The sequence below is a fragment of the Ctenopharyngodon idella genome, chromosome 10 (assembly GCF_019924925.1).
Source record: "Ctenopharyngodon idella isolate HZGC_01 chromosome 10, HZGC01, whole genome shotgun sequence".
Taxonomy (NCBI): Eukaryota; Metazoa; Chordata; class Actinopteri; order Cypriniformes; family Xenocyprididae; genus Ctenopharyngodon; species Ctenopharyngodon idella.
The window spans coordinates 26,798,558-26,815,000 of NC_067229.1; the positions used below are offsets into that span (position 1 = coordinate 26,798,558).

General features: G+C 35.0%; 1 protein-coding gene across 3 annotated transcripts in view; it reads left to right on the forward strand.

Moving 5' to 3' along the window:
• Window positions 1-16,443, forward strand: part of LOC127521016 (ephrin type-A receptor 5) — a 77,769-nt gene that overhangs the window by 47,731 nt on the left and 13,595 nt on the right. For 2 of the 3 annotated variants that reach the window (XM_051909852.1, XM_051909850.1), the window contains exons 6-11: window positions 4,981-5,105; window positions 8,596-8,755; window positions 9,479-9,584; window positions 13,657-13,724; window positions 15,491-15,616; window positions 16,088-16,273. In XM_051909852.1, the coding sequence (XP_051765812.1) occupies window positions 4,981-5,105; window positions 8,596-8,755; window positions 9,479-9,584; window positions 13,657-13,724; window positions 15,491-15,616; window positions 16,088-16,273 (771 nt within the window). The remainder of the gene's footprint in view (window positions 1-4,980; window positions 5,106-8,595; window positions 8,756-9,478; window positions 9,585-13,656; window positions 13,725-15,490; window positions 15,617-16,087; window positions 16,274-16,443) is intronic. The other variant, XM_051909851.1, reaches the window with a different exon arrangement.

Here is a 16,443-nt window from a genome sequence, read left to right on the forward strand (position 1 = left end):
CAAGAGTCTGTTGGCAGGACTTATATCTCAGGCCTAGATTTGGCCGATGGGCCGCTCAGCTCTGCCAGAGGTTTTTCATCTTGCTTCTCGGCAGGGCTCCCCAAACAACACTTGTTTACAAACACACGGCCTGTTGAGATCTTCGTGTTGGCAGTGATTTGGGGCCGGAGCGGAGGAGATGACCTTTCTTACCCAGATGAAAACTACATCCCAGCATGCTAACTTCAATCAAATTGCATGCAAATATTTGCTTGGAAGATTTCGCCTACGCAAAAACCAATATTGCCTGGAGTCACTGTGGCAACGCCAGGAAGTGATGCTGCTCACACTAAGCTGGATTCTTGTTTGACAACTGCGATTAAGCTAAAGCGGCTCGTCTGTGTGAAATGAAAGACAAAAATAGTTCGCTACATGAGTTTGGTGTGGAAGTAGTGACATTCTTGCTGTTTCGTGATTCCACGGCTGGCACAGATTTCGAGCGTTTCTGAGTTAGAAGATTCTCACACTAGATGAAGGCAACACTTCCCATTTGGAGGCATTAATCAGAGTGCTATCATCACACTTCCTGACACGTTTCCTGCAGAATGCATCTGTTAATGAACTGAGAGGCAGCACTTTGGCGGGACCTTTGCACTGTGAGTTGTCATTGGTGACAAGACTGTTGAGGACTTTATTACCTTTACATTTTATAGCTAACAGTATTTTGCAACTCACTGTTTGGCAAGTGTTCTGAATCTTTGGCCGTTTAGAAATGGAAAAGATCATTTTCAAGCTGTAAAATAAACACTATAAGGATTTATCACATTTATTAGATGGTCCACAGTTTACTCAGTAAAGCTTGTTAGATGAAATCTGTTAAATGGATTTGCATATCAAATGGGTTTTACACTTATAGGTAAATTAAAGTATGATCGTATTAGTCCAAAATACTCTATACATTGAAAAACTGTAATTGATTCAGTGGGACATTTCATGTACAGTGTAGTAAAATACTGTTAAATGTAAAGTTTTTGGAAGTGAAAAAGATCAAGTGATCTTATAAGTTACAGTGAAAAACTGTAATTGACATTCCCAGGATTCCCCGTGTGACACTTCAGTTTATTGTTTTTTGTTGAAATAAGTGTTACTTCTTAGTTTTTTTTTTTTTTTTTTTTTCTTTCTTTCTTTTACTTATCAGTTATGTACATTAGGGTTTTATGTTACATCTTTTATTGTTAAATTGATGTTTATTGCATTATTTCATGTGTGTTGTTATCATGATGGTGTTTTGTGTTTGTGTGTATGACACTGTGTTAATCTTCTATATATTAATATTTATTTCAGCTTGTGGAAGAGCTACTTGTGATGAACTTTGATTCATCATGTGTATTTCTCTTTACCATCTGTGTTTTTATAGTGGCTTTCAGTATATTACAAAGGTATGAGAAACAATTTTAATAATATGGTGTATTAACATTACTTCAGTTTTATAAACAAATGTCTTATGGGTTTGGAACAACATGAGGGTAATTTTGTAATGTGCTTTTGTAAAATTAGTTGAAGTAAATTATTTATTTACATTTATGAGTTTTAGCTCTTCAACTTAAATATCCAAGGCAACATGACTAATTTTTAAAGGGTTAGTTCACCCAAAAATGAAAATAATGTAATTTATTACTCACTCTCATGTCGTTCTACACCCATAAGACCTTCGTTCATCTTCGGAACACAAATAAGATAAGATATTTTGAATAAATCCGATGGCTCAGTGAGGCCTGCATTCACAGCAATGGTACTTCCTCTCTCAAGATCCATAAAGGTACTAAAAACATAAATCAGTTCATGTGAGTTCAGTAGTTCTACCTTAATATTATAAAGCGACGAGAATATTTTAGAACCACTTTAGAATAGAACCACTGAATTCACATGAACTGCTTTAAATATGTTTTTAGTACCTTTATGGATCTTGAGAGAGGAAGTACCATTGCTGGAAATAGAGGCTTCACTGAGCCATCGGATTTAATCAAAATATCTTAAGATGAACGAAGGTCTTACAGGTGTAGAGCGAAATGAGGGTGAGTAATTAATGACATTATTTTCATTTTTGGGTGAACTAACCCTTTAAGTTATGACGTGTGAATTACAGGCATTCTAATTCTTTGGAAATCTGCAAGTCATTCTGTAGGAAAAGATTTTGGGTGGGCCTACCTGTATGTTTGGATATATATTCTCACTTTCTGTCACACCCCATAACTATTTTGTATGATTGATCCCCTGCTGATGTTTTTGTTTCGTGCCATCACCAATATAGATCACAATTCCCTGTGCTGACCTTAAGGATTATTGAGAATCAATAACTCAAAGGGCCGCGTCTCCCGCTTGACTGAAAGTCAAACATTTAACAGGCTGCCAGAGCGTTTAAGTGGCCCATCTACCCTCCACAATACCTCTCTTTCCCTGCAGACCTGCAGATCAGGTTGCCATAGTATACCATTTCAGGCTTTTAAGATAGGAATGATTACAGTTTTGTCTGGGCAAAAAGGATACAGTTACTCTTTGTTTGGGAGAAAGAGGATGGGGGAAAAGACTTTTCTTTGCTTTCCTATGGTGGGGTTCTATTGAGCTATTGGATCAGAGCTTGAAGGATCGTCCAAAGAACTTAAACGCGTTTTATCTCTGGGACACAGTCCGACACTTCTGTTAAGGAATATAAAGCCGGGTTTGATTTCAGCAGTCCACATATAGACAGATAGGGGCTTTTTTCTCATATAAGTGACACTAAATACAGTAATATGGGAGGAAAGGTGGGGGAGAAAGAAGAGAGAGAATTTGGAAATTAAGAACTGAATTTAAAGTTTTAGTTTACTGTAACTTTTATCTGTATATTCTACACAGGATGTGGGTTTTACAATATGAGCTTTTCTTATAATTCCTACAGTGCAATGACAGAGTAATGAACTAGTCTCAAGTCTGTCTCAAAATTATATAATGGCCCCAAATATGACGCATACTTTGGACACTTTAGGTACAAAATATAAGACCTTTCCAGTTTGTATGATAATGTAGTTTAGGAAAAGGAAAAGTTGACCCAATGAAATTCCGTCACCCTCATGTTGTTCCAAACCCATAAAACTTTCATTTATATTTTGAATGAAAATATTTTTAATATTCTCTCATCATTTTCTGTCCATCCATCAAAAGTCCACAGAACCAGAATTTTCAAGCTTCAAAAAGTACTTAAAAACCTCATAAAAGTAATACATATGAAATAAGTGATTTAATCCAAATCTTCTGAAGAAATGTAATTGCTTTATATGATGAAAACAATTATCTAAATATAGGTTTGGAACAACATGAGGGTGAGTAAATGATGATAGGATTTTCACTTTTGAGTGAACTATCCCTTTAACCTGTAGAGTTCAGGGTTTGTTCATACACTGTAAAACAGATAAATTAAATTTTCAAAAAAAAAAGAAAAAAAAAAAGGCAGCTGTCGTTGCCAGAACTTTACCATAAAAAAAAAGGTAGTAACATTTGAAGTTTTACAGACTGACCTTAAATCTAAAATAAAAATATACATTTCATGAACTGAAATAATGTTAATATACCAAATAACTATTTTGTTTTTGTTTTTATTTTTATATATATATATATATATATATATATTTTTTTTTTTTACTTCATCATAATCAAAATTTATCACAAGTAGCTCTTTCACAAGCTGGTGTAAATACTAATATATATAAGGTGCACATCTTACCTCACAGTAACGCACATGACTCTAAAATAATGCAATAAGAAAAAAAAAAAAAAAAAAAAAAGATGAAGTAACAGTTATTTCAACGAATAAAAACTTCAACTGTGACGTGTCATAAAGGAAATTCTGAGAATGACGGTTTTCACTGTAACTTATAAGATCACTTGATAACGCTATATTTAACAGTACTCTAAAATTACAGTACATAAAACATCCCATTAAATCATTTACAGTTTTTTTCAGCATATGGGTGTGATTAATCGCAGTTAATGTATGCAAAATGTAATGCAAAAATGTACAATTCTTTTTTTTTTTTTTTTTTTAATCGATTGACAACACTCTTGTTTTGATGTTCTTTTTGTTCTGTTGTTCCTGTGTTCATAGTTCCTGTGCTCAGTTCCTGTTTCCTCAGTTCCCTATAAGTTACAAAGTAGTTCCTTGTTTGTTACTATGGGTACTTATTTAGTCCACCTGTGTCTTGTTTTTAGTTCTAAGAAAAGGTTTTGTATAATAAAGTATTTCTGCACTTAGATCCTCTACTCCACTCTTTCCCATCCTGCACCATGACAACATATAGCCATTTCAGGTTGTGCATTACAGTGATTTTAAGATAGAAAAATCTCACTTACCCAGTTAAATCTGTGTAATACCCAACATTTCAAAGCCGGTCTTGCCACATATAGTTTGAAATCCATTTAAATTTTAAAACTATAATATAACTGTTAATATTTAATTTATTGTAAGTATAGTATCAGTCAAACTGTTTTATAGACAATTTAATATAAACTATAAAACAGTTTAATTCATGTTGAGAGTGATGTCATATGTTGGACTTTATAAGAAGGAGGTAAATCAGGATAGATTTTGCTTTGCATTATTTTGTCGGCAATAATTAGGTTGCACAAACATTAAAGTACGTCATTGCCTGAATCCACTTTCAAAGCAATCAACTAGTTAAGATGAAAGACATTCTCTCTGATTGTCTCTACCACTGAAGTTTTCTGAATTAGTTTTTCTCTGAACAGTATGAAACACATTAAAGTAATTAGCACAATATGATATTTCATTTAATTAGAATTGCTAAGGGGATGGACAAAATAACTCTCAAATATATAGACTTAGAAACTTTCTAATTAAATTTACAGCACATTGCATCAGGACTTCACTGCATCATGCAAGAAAATACATTTTCTGCTTGATTTGATGAAAAATAGTAAAGTGAGATGTAACTGTTTTGTTCCCAGCTCCATCTCCTATAACCATGGTGAAGAAAGGCAAGACAGCGAAGAATAGCATCACAGTGTCCTGGCAAGAACCTGACCGACCCAACGGCATCATACTTGAGTATGAGATCAAGTATTTTGAGAAGGTAAATCTGCATGGTTAAAGATTACATTTGCATATGTTCAGATCTCATTTCACCTTAAAACAAAGAAACAACATTCTATAGGCTACATCATACAGTGAGTTGTTGCCCTGCTTCATGTTCGTCACCATCAAATGTATGAAATGTAATATGCAGGTATTTCTGCAACTACAGGCACTGTACCTATGAATTTAAATTTTCACCATCACAGTCTGTAATACATATAAAAATTACACAAAATTAAAATCTGGAACATGTTTAATTTTTATGGTTTTCATCTCTTCTTCTTACATCTTACATCTTCTTACATTTGTTAAAATGTCCTTACCACAGCATTACAATAATGTTAATTTTATATAGTTTTCTTTTTTTAATTTCTATAAAAATGTTATACATTTACATAATTACTTTCAATATTTATAAATTTTTGTAAATACTGATATATATATATATATATATATATATAAAAAAAAAAAATTAGGGGATTTTATTTTCTTTGTGCCATGAAAAATTTTGACACTAACCTTAAATATCAATTGTTTTCATACACGCCAAAGATAAGATATTTAGCTTTTTATGACAAATATTGTTATTTTAATGTGTAAATCATCTCTACTGAAGTGTTGAAATAATTTTTGCAAACAAAAATCTGATTAATAATTAAAATAAATCATTGCTGCGGTAATGACAATTTATGTTGGTAAGGGCTCAATGTTAATGACAGATCGTCAGCTCACTCATTAGTCAAGACTCCAAGACCTGAAATGGGTGTGTCAGACAAAGGAGAAATACAAAATGTGCAGGGGGCCTCCAGGAACGTGATTGGGAACCACTGCTGTAGAGAAAAACAGTAACAAACACAAACATAAGGTATTTTGTCAAAAAGGTATTGCCGTAAAGACTGGGTCAAACTGATTTTCTTGTTTCAAAAACTAATACATTCATGAATTTCTATTGTTTAAAAAAAAAAAAAAAAAAAATCTAATTTGAGGCCTTCAGTTATTTGTTTTGTCCTCTGGTTTCTTTTGTTTATCCTCCGCTGACTTCTTTTCTGATTTGTCAGTTGGGAGACACTTTTTATCTGATTTTTTTTTTTTTTTTTTTTTTTGGTTCTTTGTTTGCAACTATTTTCATTGGCAAAATTGAGCAAAAACACAATATTGTGTCTAAAATGAAATATAATATTAGCTACTTGTGTATTGAACTGTTCTATGAAATCATTACAGCAGATATTCTGGAAAAAACAGCACTCTTTCTTGAGTGATATTGCTAAACTATATCATAGATATAAATATAAGACGACAACCCATATATGGGGCACTTTTTGCACTCATATCTTGAGTTTTAGTAACATTTTAGCTGCATTCTAATAGGCTTCATCACGCAGTCAGTTGTTGCCCTGCTGTAACGCTTAGAGGAAGGTCCAAGGAAGACGAAGATGAATATAATAATATACAAGGTTTATTAGGTAAATGCCAATATGCGAGACAGAGTGCACAATGCACAAACAATATGGGACACTGAACTGATAAAAAGCTGGAACTTAAATACACTGATGATTAACTAAAATGACGGACAGCTGTGATGATTAGTTAGTGTCCATGGTGACTGTAGTGGGAAAATAAAACAAAGAAACGCATCTGATAATTGAAAACAAACTGAAAGTCCGTGAAAACTAAGACAAACTGAACGTGACTGTGACAGTACACCGGTCCGACCTCACGCCAACAACAAAGGGAGGTGTGGAGGGGGTTTTGGAGGTGGACGAGGAGATGGCGAAATGATGGTGAAGAAGGAGGATGGTAGGATAAGGCGCAGGGGTGATGTCAGGATGAGGTGCAGGGATGGAGACGGCCTGAGCACGGAACAGCTGCTACTTTTGTGTGTACTACTGTAATCATTACGACGGCAAACATCTTTTTTACTACTTTGATAGTACACTTATCAATTCATGTAATTAATTTGAGTGTATTTGGGTTTATCACAGGTCTGATTCTCACCTTATTGATGAACAGGAATTGTAGTTTGTGAGTAAAGCTGCAAATTCCTCCATTAACGTCAGCTGTCTTTGTAATCCTCTGATACGTGCAAGTGAAAATCGATGTGCGGCATAAATGATAATATATTTCTTCCTGTTTTCTTCCATTCAAAAAGTAGCATCCTATATGACGTAAGCGTGCTCCGACATTAAGTGCAGTGTGAGTGCAGGCCAGCGGGGGTCTGGGGAGGGGGGACAATTGCGCTCGGGCTCGGTTCAAGGCAACCGTGCCTAGTGTGAGTACACCCTAAGAACTAATGCACGGATCCAATACACTGATATAGGATATGTATTCTCCCAACTGTTTATGTTCACTTAAGACATAACCGACTGCGTTTACGTGAATACTCGCCAAAACGGACATTTTGACATAATTTTGTGTGTATTTGTCAGTTCAAGCACGAAAAGACGCGAAAGAGAACTCAATTCAGTACTCATGCGTTGACGCCTGAGAGGCGGCTTTCTGTGTGCGCACAGAAAACCGGACTGAATTGATTTCTCCTTTGTGTCGTCACGCTTTTAACAGATTTATCCATATTTCTGCTCTTCTCTTTCTCCCTGAAATTTACATTTTTGAATGTTTTATGAGACATGCAGAAAGTGTTCGCCAACTCATGTCCCGCCTGGTAGATCAGCACGTTACAATTCAAACGTGTGCATCTACCACACAGGACATCATTCTGACTGGATCTCTTCCCAAACCATCCATCCCTAAGATTTTTGTCTCGTTTTTATTCGTTGACGAAAATGTCAATAGATTTTCAACATAGTTTTTTTTTTTTGTTATTCAAAACTGTTAGATCTCGATTTCGTCAGTGAAAAAATGTAGTTGATGAAAATTATGGCGAAAATTATTCATCAACGAAATTAACACTGAGCTCTGGTTGTGATTGCATGGAATAGAATGACCAGTATATCACCAATACGTCTATACAGCAACATGAGGTTGAGTAAACATTGAGAGAATCATTCCTCTAATGAAGTGACGTTACCAGCAGCAGGGTTGTCGTTGAGCGTCTCACCAGACCCCCCACTGGCGACAACCCTCACAAAGCCTGAAACTAAATCCCCTCTCCGATCGCCATCTCTGATTGCTCCTCACCTTGCAGCATTTTCCGGCTGCTTTGTTGAGCCATTTAAAGACAGAATTCGGCTGAAAACGAGCCTTAGCTCCTCATGACCTCAGTGTTTTGGACCGTTCTGTGAAACACTGATACGATGCACTTAGAAAAAGGAAAAGCTATGACGCCCCACACCCGGTCATATGAAAGCTAATGGACGGAGCACTTAACACAGGGCTTTAAAACAAAGCCAATGAAGACCATGAAAGCGATCCTCTCTACTGGCCCCAACACACACACTTTGCCATTCTCTCATGGGATGCAAGGCCTTTATCCCTGGTTCTTTCCCTCTCTGACCATTTTTGTCTTCTCTTGTCTTCTGGTGGCTCTATAGGATCAGGAAACAAGCTACACCATCATAAAGTCAAAGGAGACAGATGTTTTGGTTGATGGCCTTAAACCTTCTTCAGCATACATCTTTCAAATCAGAGCACGCACCTCTGCAGGCTACGGAGGCTTTAGTCGCCGCTTTGAGTTTGAAACCAGCCCTTACTGTGAGTCAAACAGGATTTTTTTTTTTTTTTTTTTTTTTTTTTTCCCATGAATTGATGAGCTATGTTCATAGTAATTGTAAAATTGTATATGCACTGTAAAAAGAAATTGCTGAGAAAACATAAAAGTTCAACCCAACTTTATGCATTCAGATTTTTATGTTCTCTCAACTATTTCTTAAAAAGTAACACTAATTTGCTTTGGTAATTTGAATTTGTTCGTTCACTCAATGCAAAATGCCTCATTGAATTTGATGGTCAATCACACATATCTTGAATTTGTAATATGATTATTTTTTACCATTAGTAAAAAATCTAGTTAACAGGACCTTTTGAGTTATAAATGCTAAGAGATATTTAACAATAATCATATCAATAGAGATCACTTTTGGTTTATGTTACTAATTGAAATCTGTGGTTCCCTCAGTGTATTTAGTGGCTGAATAAATCATTTTGCATTTACGAACAAATTCAAATTGACAACAAATTAGTGAACTTAGTGACAATTATGCAGAGCCCCTAAAGGGACATGGTGGGGGAAAAATATGAGTTCCCTCTCAAAAACTTTTGCGTTCCCCCCAAGAAACGTTGTGTTCGCTTGCAAAGAACTCAAATGGTTTGCAGGGGAAAAGTTTCTCAGGGAATGCAAAACATTTGTGAGAGAACAAAAAGCGTTGACAGTGACATATAATTTCCTCCTTTTGGTTTCTCTTCTCTCTGCTTCAGCAGTAGCGGCCTCCAGTGAGCAGGGTCAGGTGCCCATCATTGCTGTAGCTGTTACTGTGGGCATCATCCTCATTGCACTGGTCACAGGTTTCCTGATGAGTGGCAGGTAAGAACACACCACAACAAAACACCAAGCCAAGTAGCATTTATTCGAAGGTGAACGTGAAGAACAACATGTTCCTGGATTGAGTCAAGTCAAGTCACCTTTATTTCTACAGCACTTTATACCATACAGATTGTTTCAAAGTTTCAGTTCAGAGTTCAGTTCAGTTTTACAATAGCTGTCATTGTTCAGCTGAAATCAGTTCAGTGTTGACTCAGTTCCATTGTAAAGACCATCAATTATTAAATTAGTTCATTTAATCTATAAAACAGTTCTTCAGAAAACAGTGATATCATCATCCAGCTCAGTTCAGTTCTCATTTAACAGTGCAGTCAAATCAATAATATTGTTGATCCATCTTTGTTGATCCTGGAACAACATTTCAATCAACCAAATACATTTGAGGGACAAGTTTACAGTTTATGTCATGTTTTGGCTTTCAACCCAGGTTAGGTGTTTCTACATCTGTTATTCACCTATCATTTCACTCTGATTTTATGGAGAAGTTATGGGTAGGGTTATGTTTAAGGCTAGAGATAGGGTTAGGACTAAATTTTCAGACAGGAATGTTGGAGGATCAAGAAAATATGTTGATCCAGGAACATGTCTGTCTTGGCAAAATCACAGTGACCTTTATTTGAAGGATAGCACAATCCAAAGCAAAACATTTCTTGATTTGTGTTTGCTTTTACTTAAGTGATATGGTTTGTTTTATATCAAAAACTAATTGATAATGAAAATAATCGACAGTGATTATCAATTAATTGCAATAAATAAACAATAATCCTGGGTATTCATAAGCTGGCTGTACATTCCTAAACCCTGGGAAAATTATCTTATTTGCATATTTGCTGTGTCAGTGTCATTGAAGAATGCAGCATGTGATCTGTTTACATTAATCTCTATCATTTTGTTGGACATTAAACGTATATTTAAAATGAGACATAACGCAAGTAATTACATTTGTATTTTTTGGAGGACAACATTGGGCAGGATGTAGAATTATTATTATTTTTTTACAAAATAAAACAGTACAAATAAAATATGCCTTAAAAAATGATTAACTGTATACACAACTGACAGATTAATCGATTATCAACAGATTAATTGATTATCGATTATACCAATTGTTAGTTGTAGCCCTAATCACAAGGTTTTTTGTTTGTTTGTTTTTAAATGTTTCTGGCTGTCAAACATTAATAGTACATGTTCATAGTTATTTGAGCAACCAATGTCATCAAAAAGAAACCAACTAAAATGCAGAAATGATTCTAAAGGTCACAAAAATGCAAGTAACATGGGAATGATGTTTTAATCTATATTAAAATGCAATATATATGTGTTTACAGTATCATCACTTTATTTACAGCACATTTGAGCATATAAATTGATGTAGCTGTCAGTTTTAGTTGTCATGCATTAAGCTAGTCAAAGACCTCATGGGGGGAATTACTTGCATATCTACATCTACGATCAGTTGCCCACAGTTTTACAGTGGGAAAAATAGGTGCCTCCCGCTTCTTAATGTAAACAATGGTGGAAGATTTGTTTTCACGATCACAAAACACAATGGCAGAGCACGACGAGGAGCCAACAACAATATCCTGTTTCATACACGCTGTCCTATTTTGCATTTTCAGGCACAACATTTTAAAATGAGAAAGTAATGCATGCTATTGTCCTCACAGGCTAGAGGAAACAAACTGAGACGTGTTCTGTATATCTATAATAAACAGCACACAATTCACTGGAATTACACTGGAAGTGCATTAGGTGTAGACATAAACGTATGTTCATCCTTTGTTTGCCCTTATGACATGCTATGTTTATTCAAAATAGTTTAAAATGAAAAGAGATATTGACAGGAAAATTATTTTCTACATCCAGGGAATATACGTGAACTTTCATGCCGTAAATGTTTGATATAATTTCAGAGGCCATGGCCGCAAAACATCTCCATTGTACATTTGGACACTTAATTGCATGCTATTTGCAATTAAATGAAAATGTATTATAGTTTAAATTTATATTAAATGCAATTAGCTGAACTAGAGTGCTTTTTTGACCCATTTAAGTAGGATTTAAGTATATGTAATTTCATAATTACTTATATTGTCTTTGAAATAGGATTAAAGTGTACTCCTGAATCTATACTGATAAGCATTTATGGTAAACTAAAATATATTTTAATGTCATTTCTATTGAAACTTGTATGCCATGTATTTAAATATATTTGCAATTACACATTTGTAATGATGAAGATCCAATTTAGTTAGCTAACCCTTTCTTCTAGGCAGTGCCAACTAGCCAATGCTAACCTCAAAGAGTGTATACTACGCTCTTACACTATGCACTATGTACTCAACCGTCTAGTGTATGAATTGTATAAGGTTATTTTGTCATCCAGTATCAGAGTCTCACAACCCATTTGAGTGCATGAAGTGTCCAACATTCCACTTTTTTTTTTTTTTTTTTTTTTTTTTTTTCGGTTAATTAAAAGCATTGAAGTGCACTTTTTCTTTTTTGGAATTTTCACTACTCATACTATTTATACTACAAAATGGCATAGAATAGTGCATACAGTTATTCAACTTAAGTCACTCCTCGCCCTTCACCCATGAACCGAGCCGCAGCCTTTAATTCAGTGCTGTCAAGACCTCACTGAGATTGATTATTGGCACGAGAATACCTCAAAAAGACATCAGCGGGTGGAATTTCTTACAAGCCTCAAGATTGCCACTTGAAAGGAAGTTGGAATTGTTTAAGCAAGGGTTAGGATGTCCCTCAAGGATGTGATGGTTTCAAGCAATTACTCTTAAAGTGTATATCAGTGTATCATCTGGGCCACAGCCTTGACACTTCCGTCACCTTTTATGTCACAGATCGTTTTGAAGCACGCTCTCCTGCAGGAAGCAATCAGGGTTGTTAATAGCCTTCTTGGCCTTACTAGGTCAAGACTTATTCATGAATGAGCTACAAGGGCACCATCAGAAGGGCTATTACAGCAAGCTGTCTGGAGAACAAGCCCTTACCAGACAGGGTTGTTAGTATAGCTGTCAGAGAACTGCAGTGATTTGAAGGTGATGGTGCAAAGATTTTGGGTTGAGTCAAGGACAATGGCTGAGAATGTACGCTGGACCTTGCTTATTAAAATATCACACTTCATAATGATGTGACTTTCTCACATACATATATTTTGTAAAACTTAATATATTTTTGATGAATAAAAAATTTAAAAGAACAGCATTTATTTTAAATAGAAATTTTGTGTAACATTAAAACTTCACCTTTGATCCATAAAAAACAACAACAACAACAAAAAAACTTTATGCTATTCAGAACAGTAATTTGTCTTACAGTTGGGATTTTGATTGTGTCCCTTAATTTGTCAGGATGAGTGATAGCAAAAGTTCTAATTAAATTCAGCAGAGGAATGTGGAGCACAGGAAGAGGCGGGGCTTCAGGATTGACCTACTGGTCAGACTCAAACTCATTAGCTCTGCACTAGTGGTGTGAAGCATGTGTTCCTCCCCTGGGGCTGGAGCCATGCAGCCACATCCCACGGGACTGCACACTATGGATACGCTTATAATAAAATACTAGTGTGCTGCATTTTAGAACTTTATATATATATATATATATATATATATATATATATATATATATATATATATATATATATATCAGTTCTAAAGTGGATGCCTTGTTTATTCCAGTTCATTGTGGCTGGATGTTCACTTAGTCAGTTCACACACAAACACTCTGCTGGCAGATAAAACAATGATGCATTGAGTTCACTTAAGACTGCTGTCATATTGCATGTGTGTGTGTTTGGATAGTCCTCTCTAGAGTATTCTTGTGCTGAAAGCAAATAAAACCATTACCAGCCCTGTATCCACTACCCCTCCTCTATTAGGCAGATTCAATTAGTAGCATTGAATCTAAAAATGAGGCAAAATGACACACACATACACACACATACACCCACACACCCACACACACCTTAGGCTTAGAAATGACTTAGAAAAAAAGAAACATGTTGTATAAAGAATAACACGTGTCTTCTTTTTCATAGACGTTGTGGCTACAGCAAAGCTAAGCAGGATCCAGATGAGGAGAAGATGCACTTTCACAATGGTCACAGTAAGTCGAACAGAAAGGGACAGACAGACACATTTGGGTTCACCCAGAGTTCAGTAGGCTAGTCTCATCCTCTCATAAGCTCCAGTCGTGAGGGCAAAAGTAACGTCAAGGCAGTTCGGCATGAATGATTTTTGTTTTGACAGCCCTTTTACAGCCCTCTGGTTGTTTGTATTGCTGTTATATTATGCATTTATATTAAATCCAGGGATTTCCTCTTTGAGGGGGGGGAAAAAGAGGATTTTTTTTTTTTTTTTTTTTGGCACAAAACATCATCCTTGTGTGATTATGGTACACATATTGGAAAAACATATACATATTGCTAAAATTAAATTATTAAAAATACAGTTATTCATTACAAGAAGTGTTGCCAATTGTCAATTCTATTGTCAACCAATTAATAATAATAATAATAATAATAATAACAAAAATAATAATTTTGTAATAATAATCAATTAATATCAATAGTATTCATTATTATTGTTAATATCATTAGTATTATATCAAAATACAACAATAACAATAATCATAATGATAAAAAATATTATTGTTTTTGTTATTGATATATTATTAATTACAAAGTTATGAACAACTACAAGATGTTTTGTTAATAGTAATAGTAGTAGTAGTAGTAGTTTTGTTAATAGTAATAAATTATTATCATTAATATTATTGTTAATATTTTTAGTGTTATATCAAAATTACAACAAAAAAAGTACAAAAATGTTGTCAACATCAATGACAACACTAACAATAATAAATATAAATAATAATATAATAATAAATCATAATTAAAATTAAAACAAATTAATATAAGTTATTAACATACAAAAATGGTTGATAATAATAATGATAGTTTTGTTGATAATAACAATAATAACAATAAAAATCATAATTATAAATACAATGAAAACAAATTAATATTATTGTTTTTGTTGTTAGTAATAAATGTATTATTACTAATTGCAAAGTTATTAACAACTACAACAACATTTTTGTTAATAATAATAAAAATATAATTAGTATCAGTATTTATTGGCAATAGAAGGATGACTTCCCATAGACATTCTTTTTTCCCCGCCAGCGTTTTTTTTTTTTTTTTTTAAATCAACACTTGCATGTGGGCAAGTTTCATTAATAAAAAGCAACATTTTGAACAAAAATCTAAAAACAAAAAGTTTTTTTTTTTTTTTTTTTCAAAAGAATACATAGTGCATAAGCGATGCTTTTATCGCTTGTTTCTGCTCCTTTTTTTCCTGTGTTTTGATCCGGAGATTCAGTACTCTTTCAGAAGATGTGTAATAGTGCCCCCTACCGTACAACAGTGAAAACACAGAAAGCTGGAAAATTCCGTCAATGGCGTCAAAGCATTGTCTCATAAATGACAGAAATTTCCATCAGTGGCGGGGAAAGAGTTAACATTACAGTTACTTGGACACCCATCCGTAACCTGAAAACCTCATCGTCCCATTAGGCTATAACCACACTAACCACGTACCCAATAATACAGTGGGACAAAGAAGTGTGGCATATTTTGGCTTGTTCTTATTATGTAGTCTTAAAGCAATCCATCAATATGTTGTGCTTGGCGCAGCAGGGAAGAACAAACATGGTCTCTAGAGATGAAATCTCAAACAACATCTCCTCTCGTTCCTCTATGCATCTTCTTACGTTACAAAACATAACCCAACCCAAGATCTGTGAAGTGCAAGGAATCAACATTTTCTCCTCTTTTTCTCTGTTTCTTGTCCTCTCTCTCTTCATCACAGTAAAATTCCCAGCGGTCCGCACATATATCGATCCCCACACTTACGAAGATCCCAACCAGGCTGTCCATGAGTTTGCCAAGGAGATTGATGTCTCCTGTATCACCATTGAGCGGGTTATTGGAGCTGGTGAGTGAGTTATGCACAAGTAAAACAAAACAGGCCTGAGGAACAGAATTCCAATTAGGTTACATGTGAAATACTCACCGCCTAAAAGAAAAATGTGAGATGGTTTGAAATGCCAAATTCCAATTTGGTTTGCAGATCTCATCTTTAGGACTGACTGTTCACAGCATTTTGTGTGTGATAAAATCTGTTCAGACAGTGGCCATCATTCATCATATGCCTTTTTCTAGTAAAAAAAAAAAAAAATCTAAACATCCTTAAAACAAGAGGCTTGGGCTAAACATTCAGTTTAAAATATTGCTCTGGAAGTGTCACACTGCCAGACTTTATTCATTCAGAACGAAACAAGTTCATACCTCAGTAGCTTTGCACTTTGTCGCTTCACAAGGGAAATCTGCCTGAGCACAATGAGGCGTTTCATTGTCTGGCTCTTTCTTGATGCGGTTCATTGATGGCTCTGCCTTCCGGTTGCAGGTGAGTTCGGTGAGGTGTGTAGCGGTTTGCTGCGGCTGCCAGGGAAGAGAGAGATCCCAGTGGCCATTAAAACTCTGAAAGCCGGTTACACAGAGAAGCAGAGGAGGGACTTCCTGGGCGAGGCCAGCATCATGGGCCAGTTCGAACATCCCAATATCATCCACCTGAAGGGGGTGGTCACTAAGAGTGAGTGTCAGGATGTCTTTTATCATTATTACTGAAAATTATTGCATGTTATTTTTGTTTCAGTATTATGATCGATTCAAAGTCGGAAAGATTATTTTGCTTAAGATCAGTTCAGTACCTTTAGAGTATAGATAATTACTATTAATTACATGTAGTGTTGCCAATAGCAA